Source organism: Rhinopithecus bieti, unplaced genomic scaffold, assembly GCF_001698545.2.
Source record: "Rhinopithecus bieti isolate Rb0 unplaced genomic scaffold, ASM169854v2 scaffold_41145, whole genome shotgun sequence".
NCBI classification, from domain to species: domain Eukaryota; kingdom Metazoa; phylum Chordata; class Mammalia; order Primates; family Cercopithecidae; genus Rhinopithecus; species Rhinopithecus bieti.
The window spans coordinates 22,720-45,536 of NW_016817055.1; the positions used below are offsets into that span (position 1 = coordinate 22,720).

Below are 22,817 nucleotides of genomic sequence, written 5' to 3' on the forward strand. Positions count from 1 at the left end.
GACCACAAATACACTGAAGTTTGAATTCACCCAGTTTCACCTCCCTTGTCCATTTTATCTAACGCCAGTTAGATTTCTGTAATTTCCTTGTTCAGGATTTGTATAGAAAAGTTTGGATTTGCAGGGAGATAAAAATTCCTCCGAATGGGACAGCTAGATTATTTGGCTCTTAGCGGAGTTTAGAAAATGAGACCAAGTTGTCTTTACTTGGGTGCAACTTTTCAGCAAGTCCAAATAATTCAATCCAGTTTATGACATGAAGTTACTGCTTGTTGGCCTGAAAGCCTTGTCAGAGAGGTGCTCTCAGCGGCATAGTTAATGTGTACCATTCACGTTTTCTTGTCATTTTCCCGTTTTTAATTTTTTCCTCCTTCTTGATGTATTTTTTTTTTTTAATGAAACATCCCTGAGTGGACACAGTGCAACATCTGCATCAAGCAGTGATTGTCATTTATGAAGCACGAAGTGAGAAGCCCAGATTGTGGATTTTTTTCTTCCAGTGCACACTTGATCATGAGTGTTGTGAACATTTGTTCGTCCTCACGGGGAAGGAACAAAGTTCTGGGATTGTAGGTACAAAATACCTTGACATGCAGTCATAGGAGATCTTCGAAGGGCAGCTTTTAAGGCTTTTGCCATTGAAAACATGACTGGATTCTCTTTTAAGGGAAGGTTGGGCAACTGTAACCCAAACTAGAAATCTCTTCTCTCAACTAAGTGGGCTGAGTACTTCCTGGTTGCCATTGTTTTGTTCTGGTTCAGATGCTAGCTCTGTTTCCTTCCTCCCAGCTTCAAAAGGTCCATGCTGTCCCAGTGAAATGCTTACACTAGTGGAAACAACACAAATTCAAAAGCAGTACCTCCCAAGGTAAATGTGGGGAACAATCTTTTTCCTATATCACCCATGGGAAAAGGGAGGAAAAAATTCTGAGCCACTTCATCAATTGAGCCAATTTAAATCCTCTAAGGTAAATCGGAGGAAATAAATAATTCCCTCTGCAACTGAGCAGGAATTACAGGCTGACAATGGAAAACACCAGGCCAACAGAACAATGAAAACAAAGTTTGACATAAGTTCAAAGCTCAAAGGGAAACACCAAGTAGACACATGAAGCATCGCCTATCACAAGCCAATCATAAAACATACATTGCATTTGGAAATGGCTTGGTTTAATTGAGTGCCTTCCATTACCCTGTTTTCCTAGCAATCAGTAGAGTAATCTTTCCATTAGAAGGAAATATGACTCTGGGAATTAATTCTTTATACAAAGAGCTAGCAGGAGTGACATTTACACCAAAAAGAATTGAGTCCCTGTAGCAGCATAATAAGCAGTCTACAGCTGTCTTCTTAGAACCAAAGGTAATTTGGTTCAATGTAGTTAAATTAATTGAATATAACAGTAGTTGAGAAACAGATTCATTATTTTAAAGCCTTTTGTTTTCCCCGTTGGTTTAGAATTCATCAATCATGAGGTGAGAAAATGTTCCTTTTAGGAAAAAAGGAAAAGGCGACACTACTGTTTTGATCATCAATCAAGAGTTCTGTGGTATCTTGGAGATGCTGCTTAACCATGAACTTCAGGAGAGCACAGAGATTAAAAAAAAAAATTCAGAGTTTCCACTGACGGAAACTTTACAAAGCAGGTGTGTGTGTGTGTGTGTGTGTGTGTGTGTGTGTGTGTGTGTGTTTAACAAGGAGAAAAGGGCAGTTCTTTAGGAGTTGGTGGCTCGGATATGCTTACAGGAGACCATAATTGTCATTGTCTTATACACAAACTTCTCTCCTAGCTTGTTTTTTTTTTTGTTTGTTTGTTTGTTTTAAGTTTTATTTTAAATCAGAAAATACCAAAGGTATAGGTCTCCAGGACACAGGCAGAACAAATTTCTTGGAATATATGCTTTTCTTATGATTAATTTCATTGGTGAACAGGTGGAGAAGTGAGAATTTGTACAAGGAAGTCTAAAATCTCTGATCCCAATGTCATCCTTATATTCTTTACTTCTAAAAGTTGCTAAAAAAATAATTCTAGGGTAAATGGATGATATAATTGTAAACTGCATAGGAATTAGTTTTGCCTTTGGGGTACGTTAGTTCTCTAGAATAACACAGATCTTTTTTTTCTAATCTGTCAAGTTTTTGCTACATTTTTATATTACAGCATTTTATAATATGCCTCCTCCTTTATTGCCACTTTTCCTAATGAAGGTATTAAAGAGAAGGAATATAAAGATTACTTCTTTACTTTGGGTCTTCTCTTTCTATCTTTTCTTGCCAAAACATGGTGAGAGAGAAAATGTTTACATGAAATGGCATTGTTGCCCTGGGTTCTGATTTATTCTTTTAATGTTTCTAGAAAAAAATTGCTGGTAGTCATAATCCACGGATTGTAGTTTTCAGTTGAAGACACAATAATCACTGAAATCAAGCTTCCTTCACAACTGGAAATCCAAAAGAAAAAAGTGTTTTTATGTGTTCTGGTGAAAAATAGAAAATACCTACTGTTTGGTCAAAAAAGTCTTGGACCTTGCAATATTATCTGTGGCCTAATTCTTGAAACAGGAAAATGGCTCCAAATACTGCCCCCTTCCCAATATGTACCATCCTGACAAGGCTTTGATGTCACTGACAGAAATAGAGTTTGTATATAGAGGCCACACATTATGTTTATTCCTTTGTAGACGTATTTCTGAGTTCGTACCGTCCTGCCATTGACTATAGATGAAAACTCTGGCTGGGAAAACAAAATCCTGATTGTCTAACATAAAGGTAACATATAACACAGAAGGTAAATCATAGAAGAGAGCCTGACTGAACCTCCATTGCTAGTAGGTATGGTATTTAAGCCACAGTGCATGTATAAGTAATAGTCATATATAATATTCTCACATATTATATACTTATTACATACATGCACAGTACTTTCCAAGACAGCTACAAATTTACACATGCATCAACTACCTAAAAACATAGAAATAGGTAAGCCTATTAAGTGGAATTTTCTTAAATTATATTTGAACAATCAACAGGAAAAGTAATCATGTAAAGTACCGCTCTTTTCTTGTATATATCTACAATAAAATTCTATAAACAGTTGTCTCCCAAAACATACCCGAATAAAATTAAAAAAAGGATAACACCCAGTGTCCTATATTTGTATATTTATGGTCATTTCAAAAACAAACAAACAAATAAAAGAGCCCCACTCAGGTGCATATTTACATTCTTCAAACTGTAGCGGTGAAAAATAATTCTATTAAGTGCAGAACATTCCTAATGTTGCAGTAGTGACATTTTTCTTAAGTCTTCATGAACACATTGCTTTTGTCTTAATGGTGATGCATTCCATGACTATGAGACAGTTCTCTTGTCCCCTTCATTTGCAGCCGGTGGCACAGTCAGGATTAAAGAGCTCCTTGTATAACGGAGGAAACAGTGTATTCACTATCTCTGGATGAGATTGCTTAAATACCTGCAGCTTCTCCCCGTGCAAGTTGCAAACTGCCGTGATGGTTGGTATCTTGGCTATTAACTGCAGAACGGAGAGACAGAGAGGGAGATAGACAGGGAAGCTCATTAGTGGAATCAGTGTCCTTTCTGGCCCCAGATGAAGGTAAACGGCTTTGGAAAAAGATGTTCAGAAAGAAAGAAGGCTCACTTTCAGCTTTTACTCTTAGAACAAAACAAAATAAAACATACTCCCTGCCCCTCGCCACTCCATCTCCTAAAGGAAAAATAAAGAGTAAGGAAGCAAGCAAGAAAGCAGGACCAAGATCCCTGATTCATTGCTCTTAAATAAGTATTTATGAGAGGTTTTCTAGTTTAATAGTTTTCCAGTTTAATAGTTACAAGTGGGTGCTCTGTAGGCAGGCTACCTGAGTTCTAAAAGAGCTTAGTAATGGTGTAGCTGTCACTTTGTCTGTGTCTCAGTTTTCTCATTCGTAAAATGGGCTTACTAACAGTACCTACTTTATTGGGTTGTTGTGTGGACTGAGGGAGGTAATTCCTATAAAAGTGTTAAGAACACTGGAGATGTGAAGTGTAATTGTTAGTGAACATTATTATCACCCGTAATTTCCCATAGATTTTTGCGACATGAATATTAGATTTGTAGCTTTGGAAGATGATAATATTTAGGGATATACAATCAAACTGTATGAGGTGTAATCTATAATAATCTGGACTGCTTGGCTATCAAGCTCACTAACCCACTGGTATAGGGGCTCTCTAATCCATTTCCACTATAATGTATAATATGAAACACAGAGAATTTGGGAGGTCACTGGCACTCAGCGTCCTTAGGAAGGTGTTCTGAAAATGAGTGGAAGGATATCCGCTTATACTTGTTAGGTTTTGATATACGTATCATGTAAGATGTAATTTTTTGGGTTAAGACACCCAGAAGACAGTGTTTTATAATAATTTAAATGCTGTATGGGTCTTAGGAGATGAACAATTCCAGCTTTTAACACACTTACAGTTTAGGAACACTTCGAATCCATCACTTTTGTGTCAAAATTAGCTTAAACAACAGTCACTATGATTAAATTATTTTGAGAGAAATGTTCTTGTGTAGAGAACACTCTTATAAAAGATAAGCATGATAGCTCATGTAGCTGACTAAAGACACACTTGAAAGTGATGAAAAATACAATTAAACAAAACCTATCTCATCACCAGTTAGGTTCATCATCATATTCCCTACCCTGTTCAATAACAAGAATCCATCTTAGCCTTTGAAATAAAAGAGGAAATAGATAATTAGTTGCCTTGTGGTTTTTAAAAATCAGAAAGTTCCACTCTTTCATTAACTTTCCTTTTAACAATTAATGACTATATAACCATACTAGGAGCAATTTAAAAACAGCATCAGGATTAGAACTGTTGGCACATTCAGTAAAGGGATCTAGAACATGTAAAAAAGTTTAGAGTTCAGACTTTCCAATCTTAACCATCTCCACTGCTATTTAAAGATGGGGATAGACATGAAAAATGAGGAATCTTTGTCAATAGAATGGATGCTAAATTTTACACTGAGAATCAAAACTTTATCTCCAACATTATGAATCTTTTTTTCATTCTTGATACACCACAAGGAATTGCATGCCTAATAGGTAGCAGGCACCTTGGCTAAACACCAGAATGCACAAAACATTATGACTCTTGTTTCTAGTCTACTTGATGAGACTGATGAAATAAGTTTACCACACAGTCAAAAGCAGACTGAAAAACTGTGCTGAGTGCCAAGAAGAATAGCGGGAGGAAAAGTGGGATGTAAGAAGGTGCTCTGACTTGTGGCAGGCCCGGGAAGGCTGCTCTGAGAAAGTGACATTGAAGCTGAGCTCTGATGGAAGAGTGAGAGAGCTAATTAGGAGCTGGGGCAGAGGGTACATAACATGCCCTAGGATCACGCGCAAAGATGCTGCAGTACTTGGCACTCTGGAAGAACCGAAGGCAGTTCAGGGTCGCTGGAGCAGTGGGTGAGGTAATGCCAGAGAGGTGTGCATGGCCAGATTATGTAAGCCCTCATAGTTCACGTTATGTTCTCTGAGAGGGTTTTAAGCAAAAAAGAAAGATGATTCAGAGTCCCATTCTGAAAGACTCACTTTGGGTCCAGGGTGGAAAACTGTGTCTTTTCTATATTTTCATAGGTACAGAGTGTTCAAGTGTCCACTTAACTAGAGTCGCTTGGGAAATTATTCAAACTCTCTTAACCAGCTGGCTCACACAGAAGGAGACTACAAGAATTTAGGAACAGTTCTTGTACATTGTAATTCTCCCTGAAATAGCTGTTGAATCAGAGTGGCTTTGAACGCTTTCTACAATCATCTGCAGTTGAATTGATGACGTGCAGAGCTCCTGAAACTTCCAGATGCAACTCTATAATTATTGTCAATCTTGTCAATAAGAGTGGCTGAGGTGCTTCCTAAAAATGCAGATTACTGGGACCTACTCCTGGAGGATTCTGTTTCAGTGAGTTTGGGTGAAGCTCAGACTCCATGTTTGGAACAAACATCCCCTGCAGACACTGATGCAGTGGGTTCATGGGATCAACTTTGAAACACACGGCTTCCGGGGTTCAAATTTTATAAATTTACAACTGGTTTTCAAAATTGAAAAGTTGAGCCAGGCACAGTGGCCCAGTTCTGTAATCCCAACTACTCAGGAGGCAGGAGCAAGAAGATTGCTTGAAGCCAGGAGTTCGAGACCAACCTGGCCAACATAGCAAGATTTTGTACCTTAAAACGTTTTAAAAAAAGTAAATTATACATTGAATTTGAAACAGTCCTGTGAACTACATGTAGAATTAGCTGGTTTTCCAGGAGGCAGACATGGAAGTTCTCACATGTAGAGAGGAAAGGTTCCATGTGCTTAGAGCTGTTAGTTTGGTGGGGGTCAAGTAATGAAATTCCTGTGTTCCCTGTGATACACAAATACTACATAGAGAGGATTAGTCTGTTGATAAAGAACATGGGCTTTGGAGTTGGGCTGCCTGGGTTTGAATCCTATTTCTGTCCTTTACAGCTATGTGATCTTGGGCAAGTCACTTAACCTCTCAGCTTTCTTATCCATCAGATGGCGGTTATAACAGTCCCTGCCTCAGGGGGAGGTTGTGAGGATTAAGTGAGTCAACAAAAAATTTTTTATAGTGGTTCCTGACACACAGTGGTGATCTATGTGGTAGCTGTCATGCTTCCACTCCCACAGGCGGAGATATCTCTCTTCCTTTCAGGAGAGGAAGAGTCAAGGCCATGCTTTTCAGTCAAAGGACATGGAGGGCAGGAAGCCAGCTTAGCTCTGAACCAAACTCCAAAAGTGGAGGAGTCATTAACCAAAAGTTAATGCATGGCAAAGTCAGCCATTGATGTTTATTGAAATGAAAAAGCAAAATCATATTGATTTTTCATTTTCTTATAGCAATTCAAGTAACTTGCTTATTTTACTAACTGTGACTCACAATGTAGAATCCTATGTATAACAATTCTTGAAGCATTTTTTGGCTCCTTTAGTGACAGGGTGGTGTGGGACATGAAACGTATAAGAGGATGACTGAAACCCTTTTATAGTTGCTCGTTTGCCCTGGAAATATTTAATTACGTGTCTGGTTTTGGGATGTTAATATGGACTCTTCCTCCGTTCCTGGAAGAAAACTGGGATTTAAGAGTCTGGTTCAGGACCCAGTTCTGCCTTCTTTTATGCGATTTGGATCTAGTTCCTGTTGCTCATCTGTAGAATGGGCCGGATGGTGGGAATTGCTTTCTGTTAAAGAGCACCCAGACCGCTTCAGCAAACAGCATCGAGAAGGCAAAGAGCTCTCCCAGCGTCCATGCTCTTGGAATAGGCTGACTGGAAGACACCCAGTCGACTGTGGAAACAGAAGTGCTGACAGGGGCATCCATCACTCTGAGGCATGGTGGGCCAGGAGGCCATGCGGAGGCGGCAGCAGCACTTGTCAGAGCCCAGAAGAGCCTGGTGTAGAGAGCAGCAGGCAATCACTTACTGCTCATTAATATTATGTACTGCAGCCAGGGGACCCCCATTTCAAAGGGAGCTCAGAGCAGCCTCCACAGCAGTTAATAGCTCAACAACTTTTTAAACAGCTGGGGAAGTGATCCAGAAGCACTTGGAGATGGAGGGGGTAGTCAATTTTAAATCATTGTGAAATTCCTTCATGTTTAAATAATCCCCATAGCAGAAGTAGACAGAGGGTCTATCAAAAGGCATTTTCACACCCATCTCTTTCTTATGACAAGCATTTCTTATGAGAAGGGAGCTTTAGCTTACACCTACAGGGGTCTACAAGAAGAAAAAGCAGCTGTTTGAGAAGAGATAATAATCCTATGCTTCTCTCCAGAGGGCGGTTTTATGAGAAAATTCACAATTTTATAACTGGTACATTTGATGTTAGAAAAATGGAACATGCAGAGGGTAAAACTAGTGATCTTGTTCATGCAGGCTTCCAGGCCACCAAGTGCCCTCCAACCTAAAGCAGGAAGCCAGCAATGGTTTGATCAAATTGGAAGAAGCTTCAGGAGCACTAATGAAAACAGGACACATAAAGTGAAGCTGAACACATCAATTTCACATGTCCATTTGATTTTCTTTTCTTTGTTTCTTTTCTTTTTTTTTTTTTGTTTTGGTTTTGTTGAGCCAAATCTAGTTGGATTCGAATTATAACATTAAACCTCAGATATCTTTCTAGCTCATAAGCCCTGCCCCCACCATCTTGACCCCATCCTTAGCATCTGTGTGGCAGTGCCTGTACTTTCTACCCTGGGCATGGCTGACCAAAGTGGAAGTGGACACTTGACTCAGCTGGGGCTGGAATAGGAAATCAGACTGAGAGTCAGCAAGCTGCTTTCTAATTGTAGCAGAAACTACTGGTAACCTAAGGAGCAAAGAACTAGCCATATTTCATCACGTGAACCAGGGAAGCACAGAAAACTGGTACTCAGAGAAGGAGAAGAATGAAGTAGATACCTACAGAGAGATAAGTGTGTAAGATGAATAATTTGGAAGGCTTCCCAATTCATCATTCCAGTACTTTCCTGATTGATGGCTGCATTTTAAACCTTGGGTTCTGTGAGATATTGCTTCATTATTTGTTTTATTTTTATTTTTTATACTTTTGCTTAACCTAGTTGGAGTTGGTTCCTCTTGTAACCAAAGAGTCTTTTTTTTTTTTGACAGAGTCTTGCTCTGTTGACAGGCTGGAATGCAGTGGTGTGATCTCAACTCACTGCAACTTCTACCTCCAGGTTCAAGCAATTCTCCTGCCTCAGCTTTCCGAGTAGCTGGGACTACAGGTGCACACCACCACGCCCAGCTACTTTTTGTATTTTTAGTAGAGATGAGGTTTCACCATGTTGGCCAGGATGGTCTCGATCTCTTGACCTTGTGATCCACCCACCTCAGCCTCCCAAAGTGCTGGGCTTACAGGCCAAAGAGTCTTAACGAATACATCAACTTGCAATTTGATGAATGAGGAGTAATATCAAAAGCTTTCTTCTCATTTACGGGCCGTTAATCTGATGGACAACTCTTGGAATTTCTGGATGTTGTACCACTAGTATATGCCAGCAAACTATAAACAGTTAAAATACATTGAAATAATCTGGCTTATCAGTGGAGTTCCTCAAGGAAACTCGCCATGTGTTATTCACCATTGTCTCCTTGCACCTGGCACGTAGTACCTATTCATAATAAATGCAGGTTCAAACAGAAAACTATCCCAGGAGAGAGCTGTGTGTCTTCAGTCTAGATTTGAAATTTAAAAACTTGGGGGATCTGTTGAACCGTTTTCTATAATTTTGCCTATTCTTGCATTCGTTTAAAGTATATTTGCTGTTGGGAGGAAGCCTGAGGGAGGCTTTGGGGATGCCAGTTTTACCTCGGCAGTGGTCACACGGGTATGCTAACTTTGTGATAATTCACTAAGGTATGTACTTGCGACTTGGGAACTTTTCCCTATGTGTGTTATACTTTTTAAAAGTATAGACATTTCAAAATATGAAACAAAGTCCTGACCAAATAGAAATGCGAATGGGGAGACTAAGACCACGAGTCACATCATCTGGGTAAGGGCTCCTCGAGTGCTGATTAGACAGACTATGCTGTTCAAGATGAAAGTGAACCCAAATCTCGAGTCACACCTGCTAGGAATTCTAATATAACAGCCAGGTTTTGTTTTGTTTTGTTTTTTGTTTTGTTTTTTGGGATGGAGTCTTGTTCTGTCTCTCAGGCTGGAGTGTAGTGGCGCGATCTCGGCTCACTGCCACCTCCGCTTCGTGGGTTCAAGCGATTCTCCTGCCTTAGCCTCTTGAGTAGCTGGGATTACAGGCACCTGCCACCATGCCAGGCTAATTTTTATATTTTTGATAAACGTGTGGTTTCACCGTGTTGACCAGGGCTGGTCTTGAACTGACCTTAGGTGATCCACCCACCTCGGCCTCCCAAATGCTGGGATTACAGGCATGAGCTATGGTGCCTGGCCCATCCCATTATTAATCATAGTGAAGTCTATTTTGATCTCAGTGAGAAAGCAATAAAAATCACTATAAATGATCTTTTGCAGTTTTCACTGATCTCTCAATCACTGGTCCATAGACTCCATCTACAAATCAACATGATTGTTTTCCCTAAATCTGAACGATAATGCACTACCAATGTGACCAGAAATGATTTCTTTCAAGTACAATTTCAATTATTAACATGCAAAATAGGATTGTTTAAGCCTTCCATCTTTTAAGCTTTTTTTTTTTTTTTTTGGTAATTCATCATTGTTATAACAGGAAGACAAGCTTCTCTCTCATATTGATGATATAGTTTTTGTTATCTTTATGCTAGAAACAAACATAGGAGTTAAGAAGTTAGTGAATCTGTTGGCATGTACCTTTCCCAGCTCAGCTTACTGCAATTCTCCCTGGGAACATGCAGAGGTCTGAGCTGGAAAAAGACTTTTTCTGGGCTTCTCAAACATTTAGGAGTAGCTGCCAAAACATTAAGAGTTCAGGTGCTGGAAGCAGCTTAACTGGGTTCAAATTCTGGCTCTCCCACTTAGAAGCTGCTTAACCTTAGGCAAGATATGTAATCACTGGAAGTTTCAACTAATGAGAGTATAGTTTTGAGAATTAAATGTTAATCTATTTAGAATCTATCAGCACAGTGCCTGGCCCAAAGTAAATGCTCAATTCCTTTCAACTTTTGCCATTCTTTTTATCAGTCATGTGATTCTGATCGTGTATTTCTTTTCACTGTAGTCAGTGAGGCACTTATTTTTTCCTCCACAGCATGTAAACTTGTATCTCATCTATGTCTATTTATCTTGCATATTTGACCTGCAGTAAATATTTATTGAGTGAACAAAAATGATAAAAATGAATTTTAGAAACACTTCCTACTTTGCCCTATTTCCACATGAATGTTTCTTTTGCAATATGAAAGCTGTGGCTCTGATGTTGTGTTAACATATCACATTATCATTATATCCTGCAAAGTGAAGGCTGCATACTCTAGATAGTGTCTCACCTGAAAGCTGAAGGTAATGCTCACGTTCCTCACCTGGATAAGAGGATTTTGCTCAGATAGAATGATGGAAGCAAGAGAATGTGTCTGGAGTAGGCAGGTGAATCTCCCTCTTGTCTGAACCTCAGAGATTCTAGATCAGCCATGTCCAATAAAAATAAAATGTGGACTACAGATGTAACCTAAAACTTTGCAGCAGCCACATTATACAAAGTTAAAAGAAAGAACAGGTGGAAATTAATTTTATAATATATTTTATATAACTTGAAGTACCTAAAACATTATTATTTCAACATAGAATCATAAAAAGTATGAATGAGATATTTTCCATTCTGTTTTAAATCTGAACTCTTTGAAATTAGTATATATAAGTCTAAAGGCCTAGGAAGGAGAATCTTGTATCATAGATGCCCAAGGTAGTGCTGGCCACGGCATAGTAGGTCAGAAGTCAGGAAATCAAGGGAATGCCTCCCTTTCTCGTCTTTCTGCACCTTGTTGGAATGGGATGGGTGCATGATGGGGAAAGGTGGACTTTGTACACTTGATTATCCGGAATTAGACCAATCTCCTCTCTCTATGTCGTAGCCTGTATGGATTACGTCTTTTTGACAAGTCTGGCTTCTTAGCAGTCTGTGGGGGACCCAGAGAAAGGCCTAGTGTTTACTCTGGGGCTCAGCTGTGTGAGGGAGGATCTGCCTCCTCTGTGGCCCACGTGGCAATGGCAGTGAATCAAGCAAACTATTTGAGGAGATGAACTTCAAAGTTCAAAGTTAGCACAGGCTTCAGTCATTCTTCTAAGTCAGGATATTCTCTTTCCATGGCTACCCTTAGATTCCCACTGCATTTTCATTAACATGACATAACCTTAGACTACACTAATTCCTTGTGGATGCAGTGTGTGGTTAGGACATCTACATGGTTAGCAGGAGCTTAGAAAGAATGACGGGAAAAGAGAGAGCCCCACGGGGGACAGGATATAACTTTCTGACCAGCCAGAAACAGGAAGAGAGAGAGGGAGATTGTCAACTTCAGCAAAGTAACTATAGACTCCTCTACATCCTAGGAGAATTAGAAAGGATTTATCAGCATAGAGCTATGGGCCTAAAACCACCCAGAGGTGGGGTGTGGCCCATGATTCCTGGAAAGCTTGCATGTAAAGCACATGGTGAGGCACAAGCACTTGAACATGTTTTCAGAAGTGAATTGAAGGCATGGTACTCGCTGAATGTTAGTTGTGAGAAAATAAAAAGCAACATTCTCTCTAAGCCTGCATATGGTGAGCTGAGTGGGCTTTGCCTCTGAGGGATATCAGCAGTTCTCTATGCCTTCCTGTTGGATATATGTGTTGTTATAAAGTTAGCTATTTTCAAACTTCTCGATACAGCTTTGGGCAAGAACACACCTCCAGGAGTGTTGTATCTATTTTCAGGAGTGCTGGGAAAAATAAATATGCTATCTAACAATATTTCATGACTCTAATTAACCAGGAGGCATAAAAGGAGGGGCTAGACTGGGGAAGGCCAACATTAAGCAAGGCTCCAGCTATGGGCCTGACCTGGAGGCTGCATTTGGGAAAGGGCTGGACACATGCATCTGAGGACAAGATGTGAGCATGACACCACAGATCCAAGCTTTGGCCTTGGCTGTGAGCACACTGCCACAGCCTGGTCCCAGCTGGACTGGCCTTCCTTATCCTCCACCCTCTGCACCTCCCGTCAGGGCAACAAGAATGGCAGACTCAGGGACTTTAATAGAGAAAGCCCTAAAATGGAAGCATCAACAGTCTTTGCAGTTGAAACATTTACTGCCCTATCTCTTACCCTGTCTCTACCACTGGCAGTGGTCCTGCTGTTCTAAACTGAGTGGGGAAAGAGCGTCACAGGTTCCTAATCCCCACAGCTGTCTTCACTGAGGAAGTAAACCTCCGAAAGTGAGTCATGGTGACATCCAAAGCACAAGTCACGGAGCTCTTCCTGGAAGCCTCACGGGCATGCTGACCTCTGAATCTGGGCTTTGCACACACTGGATCCTTTGTAGCTTTGAGGCTGGAGTATTGTTCTCAACTCAATGACCATAGTGCACTGAGTACTAATTTGGATCCATAAGACTTGGCAAAATCAGTCTTTTTCTTCACTTATTATAACAGTAAAATATCAAAAGAGTCCTTAAAACAATCCCACTGGACTGGATGTTGGAAGGCAACACAAGATGTCAGGAAGAACCTTTGTTTGTCTCTTTAGGGAGTCAAAGAAGATAATACTGAAGAGACCTTAAAGACCATGCAGCCCAACCTACTCATTTCCCAGACAAGAAAAGTGAAGCCCAGAGAACAGATGGGCTGCCTCCTCTAGTCATATGGGGATTAAAATATATATGTANTAAGACTTGGCAAAATCAGTCTTTTTCTTCACTTATTATAACAGTAAAATATCAAAAGAGTCCTTAAAACAATCCCACTGGACTGGATGTTGGAAGGCAACACAAGATGTCAGGAAGAACCTTTGTTTGTCTCTTTAGGGAGTCAAAGAAGATAATACTGAAGAGACCTTAAAGACCATGCAGCCCAACCTACTCATTTCCCAGACAAGAAAAGTGAAGCCCAGAGAACAGATGGGCTGCCTCCTCTAGTCATATGGGGATTAAAAATATATATGTATATTTATTTTTTATATATATATATATATATGTGTGTTTTTTTTCCATGAGCTTTAGTGAAAGTGACCAGTGTTATCTCATTTCCTGGCTTCTCAAATCCAAGATCCAGCCAATTCTAACTATTATTTATAGACTGAATATACCTTATGCTTTCCTACCTCCATGCCATTGCCCCCATCACTTGGAATGCCATCCTGCACTCCTCCAACCTCCCAACTTCCATCTTTTGAAATAATTTTCATCTATCAGTGATTAGCTCAAATATGCCATCTCTAAGATAAAAATTTCTCTGTGAAATAATTTTTTTTTCTGTCAACAACAACAGCTACCACACAGCAACAGCACTTACATATTACCTATTATGGACTGGGCATTTTACTTGTATTTTATCTCATCTAGCTCTCAAAATAGCCATATATTGGTATATCTTTAGTCACATGTCCAGGGACACTCAGCTAGCAAGTGGCTTTGATGGTTTATTATAAATATGCTATGTACCATAATTATGCTGATAAGGAGAAGAAACTAGATTCTTTAATAGGGTTTTTTCCCCCTAATCAACTCTCTCTTTTCCCCAAACCAAAATACAGGTTAACACATGGGGATTGAAATCATCTAGTTAATAATAGGATACATAATCCTCACATTTTCAAACCTTCTAAGGTTAAAGTTTGGCCCAAAGTAGAAGGCACTGCTACCTGAACTTTAATTTCAGGAAGTAGGCATGTGGAAAGTGTGTTGGAAAGTGTGCTCTTGCAGGATGCAGTTCAGTGATTGTGGATGAGCCCTGTACCTCTAACCTGGTGTCTGTTAACACCTATTCAGGGTTGAATACGTCAGCGGTAGAAATAATCTGTGCACACGTCACAGAAGGCAGATGTACCTTCTACCTACTGGAGATTTCACTGCAGCCCCTGGACTTCAACACAACATTTTGGGCACATGTGCATTTTTTTAGAGACAGGTTTCACAACATTCACTGGAGTCCCCAAGGGATCTATGAATAATAAATATTAAGAATGGCCCTGTTTAGAGGTATTGTGGAAGGCAGAAGGGCTCCACGACTACGATGGCATAAGGAGCCTTTCTGAAAATATAAGAAGAATCTGTGGTGGGATGAAACAGTTTCTCTCTCATTTAAATAAAATATTCCTTTTTGGGAATTTGTTGAGAGGGCATCCTAGACAGTGATGGTACATTTGTCCAGAGTGTTAAAGCGTCAGGAGCTAACAGGGCTTACTCCATATTCCTAACCCTCCAGCATTTGATAATGGACATTTGAGATTTAGACAAATGCAGTGACTTATCAGAAGCCACAAAGATCAGAGCTGCGATAAATGAAAATTCAGTTCTCATTCAATTTCATGGTCAGTCCGCATTCGTTCAGGTAACACCCTATTAAAATGATAACTGTTACAAGAAAGGAGCCACACAAAAACCCAATATCTGCATGTGGCCTACAGAAGCAATGCTTTGTCACCTGGTTCTAGCCAATTTTATCCAAGAAATGATCCTCTTCCAATGCTTTTTCAACTTTGCAACATTACCTGTCTATAAGAAAAGAACCGAACTGTGTACTTTTCCAAATAAAGATGGAGAAAGGGAAGTTAATCTGATCTACAGCTGACATAATTTTCTTTCTTGCCTTCAAATATCTTTTGTTCTTCAATTTCTGTCTTCTTCCTACCTCACATACCTCAAATCATAACCAGGACAGTGGGAGGTAGAAAGTGGTGAAGCATAAACGTTTTACCCTCCTAGGGGAGTAATAATCACCATTTCGCAACGTGCTAGAATCTCATTTGAACATCACAGCACATCTGTACAGGAGAAGAAATGGTAATCTTTATGTTATAGATGATGAGACCATGGTTTTCATACAAGCAGACAATCCTCCCAAGCAAGCAGAATAGCAAGAATTTTCATCTAACTTTGTGTTTTTTCAAGACTTTAATTTTAGGATGGTAAATATGGGGACAAAAGTCTTCAGGAGATCCCAAATGCAGAAAACATCCCTCCACATTAATTAACAAGATGTATTTATGCATGTACGCTACCAAGCAACTATAGAGACACATGCATATATTTACATTATTGTCTTTTCTGCCCAGTGAATCTGAAAGAAAGCATGTTGAAGTTCTGCTATTGACTGGGAGAATACAGGTGCAGAGAGTAGGTGATTTGTCCTTGACCACCTAATAAATGAAAAGTTACGTCAAAGAGAACTATTGCTCTATAATGTGGAAATGTTCTTGCTAGTGATGCGTTAATTTTAACAAAATGTTACCATAATGAAGCAGCATATTTAACTCGTGGAGGTTTTTTTATAGCAGTACTCTGTATGTGCAAAGTAAAATCTGATGGTGTTTCCAAATAGAGTCTTTACCATCCCCTTCTTAAAACAAAGAACTTCAAGGGCAGAGTGGGAAGGTTTTAATGATAAAATATAAAGAGTAGGATTCCTATGATCTTTAACCAAGAATAAGCTCAATTTCTTAATTTCTTACCCTCTAAAATATTCTGGTTCTTAAGAAATCAAAGGTACTTTAAAATCTAAGATAATTCTGGCTGCCCAAAAATTTCAGTTCTTGAGAAATCAAAGGTACTTTAAGATATAAAATAATGCTGAATACCAATCATTGAGAATTACCTTTTCCTTTGGGATTATTTTACTTTGGTAAACACTTTTTTTCAGTACTCTAATTAAAGATCATTCTTAATTAAGCTGAATCAAGAAACTGATGGCATGTTGCATGAATTTTGTTCCAGGGAAACTTGCCCATTTTGAAAGAACCTCTCAGCATGAAGAGATCAGCATTGCAGGGAAATTTACAAGTCATCAGTCTAATCTTGCACTCTGGGTAGGAATGTCATTTATAACATACCTGAGAAGTGACTAGGTAGTACCTACTAGAACATGACCTATGACGCAGAGCTCACTGCTTTACACAGTAGTCCACCCCGCTGTGCAACAATTCTCATCATTTGATGGTTCTTATTTTGAATAAAAATCTACCTACTTTTAACTTTGTCCAAGACCTGGCTCCTGAACCAGCACAAAGCCCTCTCTTTCTTCACATATGAATTTTGAAGACTTGTTTCCTTGCTTCGAGTGTTTGTTCTTCCGATAAAACACCCTTGGTTTCTTCGATTTGTCTTCCTGCACCTTGGGTTCAGATCTGTCAATATCATCCCTCTACAAGAAAGCCCTTTTTGCAATCTATGACAATTCACTAGTCTCTCTTTTAAATTGCATACCTCAAATTTATGCAGTCTTTGGTAACTTTCAGAAATTGTTGCTGCTGAGAAATTTCCCTTGATTTATAAGCAGGCCTTTTTGCTCACTGTGCTCTCTTTTGGTTGTGGTGGCTCTGTGATCTGGGGACCTACCTTTGCCAAGGTCTCATCATCCAGGTGATTCTTCTGAATCACATGTTGAAGTGCAAAATAAATTTTTTCCTGAAGCTTCTGGACCTTCCTTGGTTCTATAAGCCAGGCTCGGTCTGATGAAAGAAAGAGTAGATAAATGGAGGGAACATCAACTTTATTTTGCTTCACCCACATATATAAGTGCCAAACTTCAGACCCATTTCATATTACTTAGTTCTAAGTTGCTTCTGAAGACATGTCATTATTTACATAAAACATAAGTATTTCATAGGCAATACCAAGATGCCAGGAATGCACAATATTATGACACAGGAAATCACTTTGCAGAAAAGGACACAATGGTTCAGATGATCTGCTTTTTTGTTTCTTATTGTCTGTGACAATTTACATCTCTCACTCTTTGCTTTGGACATATGCTTAGGTTTTCTTTCAAAGTAGAAGTTAGCGATTTGTGAAGAAGAATTATAGAAGTGAAGAAAATCACAGGAATATTTTTGGTGTTCAGGATCCCTTTTCCTTTTCTCAGCTTATTTTCTCATCAGATATAAAGCTGAAGCTATGTTAGAATTTATATAGCATAAACATAAATCAGTTTCAAAAATTCACTTCTAAGTTCTATTTTCCTATATTGAATTCTTAAATGGTGAATAGGATAATCCCTTCTTTCCTTCCTCCCTCTCTTTATCTGTTTCTCCCTGCCCTCAGACCCTCTCTCCCTTCTTTCCTTCCTTCCCTCCTTTCTTCCTCTCTTTTTTTCTCCTTCCCTTCCTCCCTCCCTCCCACACTTCTTTCCTTCCCTCCTCCCCCTCTCCTTCACTCTCTCCTTCCTTCCTTCCTAGAAGATTTATACACCATGGTGACAAAATTCAGCCCAGTGCCTTAGTTTGGACCTTTATGGAAGAGACACCCCAAATCTTCAAATGCCGAACAAATACTCATGGAAAAGAACTTGAACATGATCTTCCTAAACACAGTTCAGGTCAGGTAAGAAACTCAATTCTGTAACCCTAGACAGGATGAAGACAAGTCTAGCCAACAGTTAAGCAAACCCTTACGTAAGTGAGTACAAAAGCTTTCAGTGACAATTGTCAATCAGAATACATTAAGTTCCACTCCCTCTCCCTTCCCTAAGCTGTTTGGAGCTGAATAAACAGTGGCTTTTATGTCAGGACCGTGGAGAAAGAATAGGGGGCTGTCTGGCAGGAGATGGAGCCTACATAGGCTGGAAATCTTTTTGAATATGGCACTAAGCCAGGGTGGCAAATGAGGTATTTGGAGTTCATGAAGCCTCTCAGTGTGGGTCTGCTAGCAGCACTGGAAGAGTCCCCACTAGGTAGAGTAAACCAAATTGCATGCTTCCAAACTTCTCAGAATTTAATGATGATAGCATGTTTTTTTCTAGAAAAAGGCCAAAGAGCTCAGCTGATTTCTAATTCAGAAGGAAGAGGCTAGCTTTTCTTCTGATCATTTTCACAGATTGTTCATATTTAATATATTTAATATTTCATGTCTTAAATATTTGCTGCTTAAAATTTACTGACTTGCTACAAATACACCTAAAGAGAAGAGTGACTCTAACGCTTCCTTTGAGCAAACAAGAACTAGAGGAAAACCATCTCCCTCATCTATAGATCCACTGGCTTAGATTTAGTTTTCTATTGAACTATTCTCAATGGAAATAATCAAATGAAATGAGAAAATGGTAGAAGGAAAATTATTTGGCATGTGGCTGCTAACAGAGAAAAGTATTCTTATCACTTCTTCCATCTATCTTTGTGCTTCCAAGCCTGGGAAACTTTCTAGGGTTTAAAAAAAAAAAGGCCTAGAGGAACAGCTTGATTTTAGACAGAGCCATAAAAGAAACTGTTAGTAAAAACACTCTATGTGATAACTAATTTCCATTTTTGATAAAGTGGTTAAATAAAAAACAGTAGCAAATTAAAAATATCCTGATAAGACCATCAAGAATCGTATTAAGAATAATAAAGCCTAACAGATAAAAACTGTAGACATTGGTGTTACTGGAAAATATCGCTACAATGGCATGTTAAAATTATAATATGTAATCTTACATCACAGGTAAGATTAATTTCTTTCAGTTTCATTGAAAAATATAATAGGGCATATATAAGAAAAGAGTTCTGGTCTCTACAGATAAATGGGTAACAGAAGAAATGAGTCTCTTGCCTTAAAAATTAGGCAGGAATTTGTTTTTCTTTCTGTAGAAACCTGTCAGTGATGCTGTTATCCCTTAACCCAAAATGTAACATAACAACAGCTGAGTAAGTAACTGAATTCTCATCCTGGCTAGACAGCCATATATTTATTACTACATTATTGTCGTTATATTATTATGATTATATTATTTATTATATTTTAAGCTGGCATATACTTTGTTTTGTTTTGTTTTGTTTTTTTGAGACAGAGTTTCGATCTTGTTGCCCAGGCTGGAGTGCAATGGCACAATCTCGGTTTACTGCAACCTCCGCCTCCTGGGTTCAAGTGATTCTCCTGCCTCAGCTTCCCAAGGAACTGGAATTACAGGCATCCACCACCATACCCAGCTAATTTTTGTATTTTTGGTAGAGACGGTTTTTCACCATGTTAGCCAGGCTGGTCTCAAACTCCTGACCTCAGGTGATCCACTGGCCTCGACCTCCCAAAGTGTTGGAATTACAGGCATGAGCCACCATGCCAGGTGTACCATATACTTTTAAAAAGTATTTCACTCACTACAGTTCTAGTAGATCCATAAATATTGTCATACCTTGAATTCTTTGAAAACTTGGCATTTCTGTGCATTTTAGAGCCAGCAGAGGTCTTAGTTATTATGGAGTCCATCCCTCTTATTTTATAGACGAGGAAACTAGGGCTCTGAGGGGTCAAATGTTTAATATCACACAGATACATGGTGACAGAGCTGGTACCAGGATGTCCACCTCCATGTCTGAAGTTTTTCCTCTTCTACCAGGCAGTCTTCAGTATGAGTAATTTTCCCCTCTGCTGTCCTCACCTCCTTTTAAAACTCCTGATACAGGTGACCCTTCTACAATGTGGGTTTGAACTGTGTAGGTCCAGTTATATGAAGATTTTCCTTCTGTTTCTGCCATCCCGGGACTGTGAGACCAAACCCTCCTCTTCCTCCTTCTCCTCAACCTACTCAGTATAAAGACGACCAGGATGAAGACCTTTATGATAATCCACTTCCACTTAATGAAAAGGAAATCTGTTTCCTCTTGCTTATAATTTTCTGAGTACCATTTTCTTTTCTCTAGCTTACTTTACTGTAAGAATACAGTATACAATACATTTAACATGCAAAGTATGTGTCAATCAACTGTTTATGTGATCAGCGAGGCTTCCGGTCAACAGTAGGCTATTGGTAGTGAAATTATTTGGAGTCAGAGGTTACATGCAGATTTTTGACTGCATGCAGGGGGTTGATGCTCTGACCCCTGCGTTGTTCAAGGTCAAATGTATTGCTAAGAAAATAGGCACTAGCATTTGTCTGAAGTGAGCACATCAACATGAATTTGGGCAAAGATGCCAACACAAGAGGTATATAAAGAGTAGTAAGTGTTCCTTTTACTTATGTAGGTCCCCATTCTGGAGCTTTCATTTAGGTACATTTCTACTGTGTCTCATCCAACTGGACATTTATTTTCTAGGTACTTTTATTCTTAAAGTCAAAATAGAACTTGGCTGTAACTCAGGCCACTATTTGTCTTCCTTTATTTGTTAAGGAATGATTCTGCTTATCTGAATCTGGAATAACCCCTACCCCATGCTCTACTCTTGCTTTTGGGCCAAAATTGGTCATTTTAATAAACTTGAGGCTACTTCCCTTTTCACTGTCCAAAAATATCAAAAGCTTGGTAAAGAAAATACAGTTCTGTTAAAGTTTCTCCTGAACACTTTGGCTTAGGCAGGTGTCATCAATGTTAAAAATAGTAAAACAAGTTCTTAAAAAAGGTAAGAGAACTGAGACTGCCCTACCTGGAGATATCAGAACAGCAGATGAGAACAAAGCGATCTCCTCCTCGGTCAGCTGCAAGGAACACAAATTCTTTGCAAAGTCAAATGCTTCATTCACTAGGTCATCGGAACCTATAAAGGAGAAGAAAATGGAATAAAATACTTGAACTTGAAATGGGGCAAGAGTAAGAAAAATCTGAGCTATCCAAGGAGGTGCATACTAGACTTCTAGAAAAGATATTTTTTAAGTTTCTGATTATAAAAAGTGATTGACACTAATCAAAGAATGAGAAAATTAGGCAACATCTTGGCCAGGCAATCGAAGTTAACATTACCTACCAACGACAAGCAAGCAGACTTGGTGCATGAGCAGTGTCACATCTGCCTGGGAATCCATACTATGATTATATCCTTATAAATTTGAAATGCTTTCACATTAAAGAATATAAAATAAGTGATTTGGGGATCCTTCACAATAGAGATAGTATTCATAGAAAACCTAAAACATTACATATAGGGGCTGAGAACTGTCAGTCTTCGTAGCACTTGAAGCTAGCAATGTAAGGTGTTCTGGTCTTTTAAACTGAGATGTTAGAACTATCTTATGGAACAGAGATGAGATACACTTCAGTTTTGCAATTTCCTTGGAAATTTGATTAAGGAGCTAGAGTTCATTTCTTATTACCTTCTAATGAATGACTCACAGGTCAGTTGCTTAGCTGTTGTGAATTTTGGAAAATAATGTTGCATCTCTACACTGATCCCTGGTAAATGTTTATTTGATGAAGCTGGAAATATACTGAGGTTGCTTGCCAAGGCTTTTCCTCCTTTCTTGAAAATCTAGCCCTTGGAGATGACATGGATGTGTATCAACTGTAGAAGGGAAACATTGCCAGCCCCAAAGGACTTGTTGTTGGCAGCCATATCAACTAACAGCACAAGAGGTGAAAGGGCAGTGGCCTTCTTTGGTGTCTATGGGCAGGATATGGAACAAATGGCACTATCAATCGTTAAAACCTTTCCTGGCATCAGCCCATCTTTGCTAAGGTTCTTCCTATCCATGCCATGCACTGATGACTGGATGTGATGATATACAACACTTCCAAACAAAGACTGATTCTGTTAGTGCCTTCCCAGAGGAATGGTCTGGGATCATTGTGGACAGGTTGGCATGAACTCTCTGTGCTCCCAGAACTTTGTGGATTAACTTCTGTGGGTGAGAAACAAGTAGAGGAGCTCCTCTTTGAATTAACTATCTTAACTCATGATGATAAACTGACATAAGAAACTTAAGAGGTCACCCCATGGGTGACCAGGGGTCTACGCAATATACAATAAAGTTGAAAAAAAAAAAGCTGATTTCACAAAGAATGATCTGTAATTCAGCCCAGCTCTTTTAGCATCAGTCTCCAGTTCTTTCTTTCTCTCTTTCTTTCTTTCTTTCTTTCTTTCTTTCTTTCTTTCTTTCTTTCTTTCTTTCTTTCTTTCTTTCTTTCTTTCTCTTTCTTCCTTCCTTCCTTCCTTCCTTCCTTCCTTCCTTCCTTCCTTCCTTCCTTCCTTCCTTTCTTTCTTTCTTTCTTTCTTTCTTTCTTTCTTTCTTTCTTTCTTTCTTTCTTTCTTTCTTTCTTTCTTTCTTTCTTTCTCTCTCTCTCTCTTTCTCTTTTTCTTTCTTTTTCTTCTTCCTTTCCTCCCTTCCTTCCTTCCTTCCTTCCTTCCTTCCTTCCTTCCTTCCTTCCTTCCTTCCTTCCTTCCTTTCTCTCTCTTTCTCTCTCTC

The 22,817-nt window shown here is 39.2% G+C and overlaps 1 protein-coding gene across 2 annotated transcripts in view; it reads right to left on the minus strand.

Moving 5' to 3' along the window:
• Positions 1-360: 360 nt before the first annotated feature.
• The window catches only part of RORB (RAR related orphan receptor B), a 191,388-nt gene continuing 168,931 nt past the window's right edge, over positions 361-22,817 (minus strand). Inside the window, exons 8-10 of one of the 2 annotated variants that reach the window (XM_017855784.1) lie at positions 21,065-21,175; positions 17,069-17,181; positions 361-3,530 (exon numbers count right to left, since the gene is read on the minus strand). In XM_017855784.1, coding sequence (XP_017711273.1) covers positions 3,375-3,530; positions 17,069-17,181; positions 21,065-21,175 — 380 coding nt within the window. In that variant the 3' untranslated portion in view covers positions 361-3,374. The remainder of the gene's footprint in view (positions 3,531-17,068; positions 17,182-21,064; positions 21,176-22,817) is intronic. The other variant, XM_017855786.1, reaches the window with a different exon arrangement.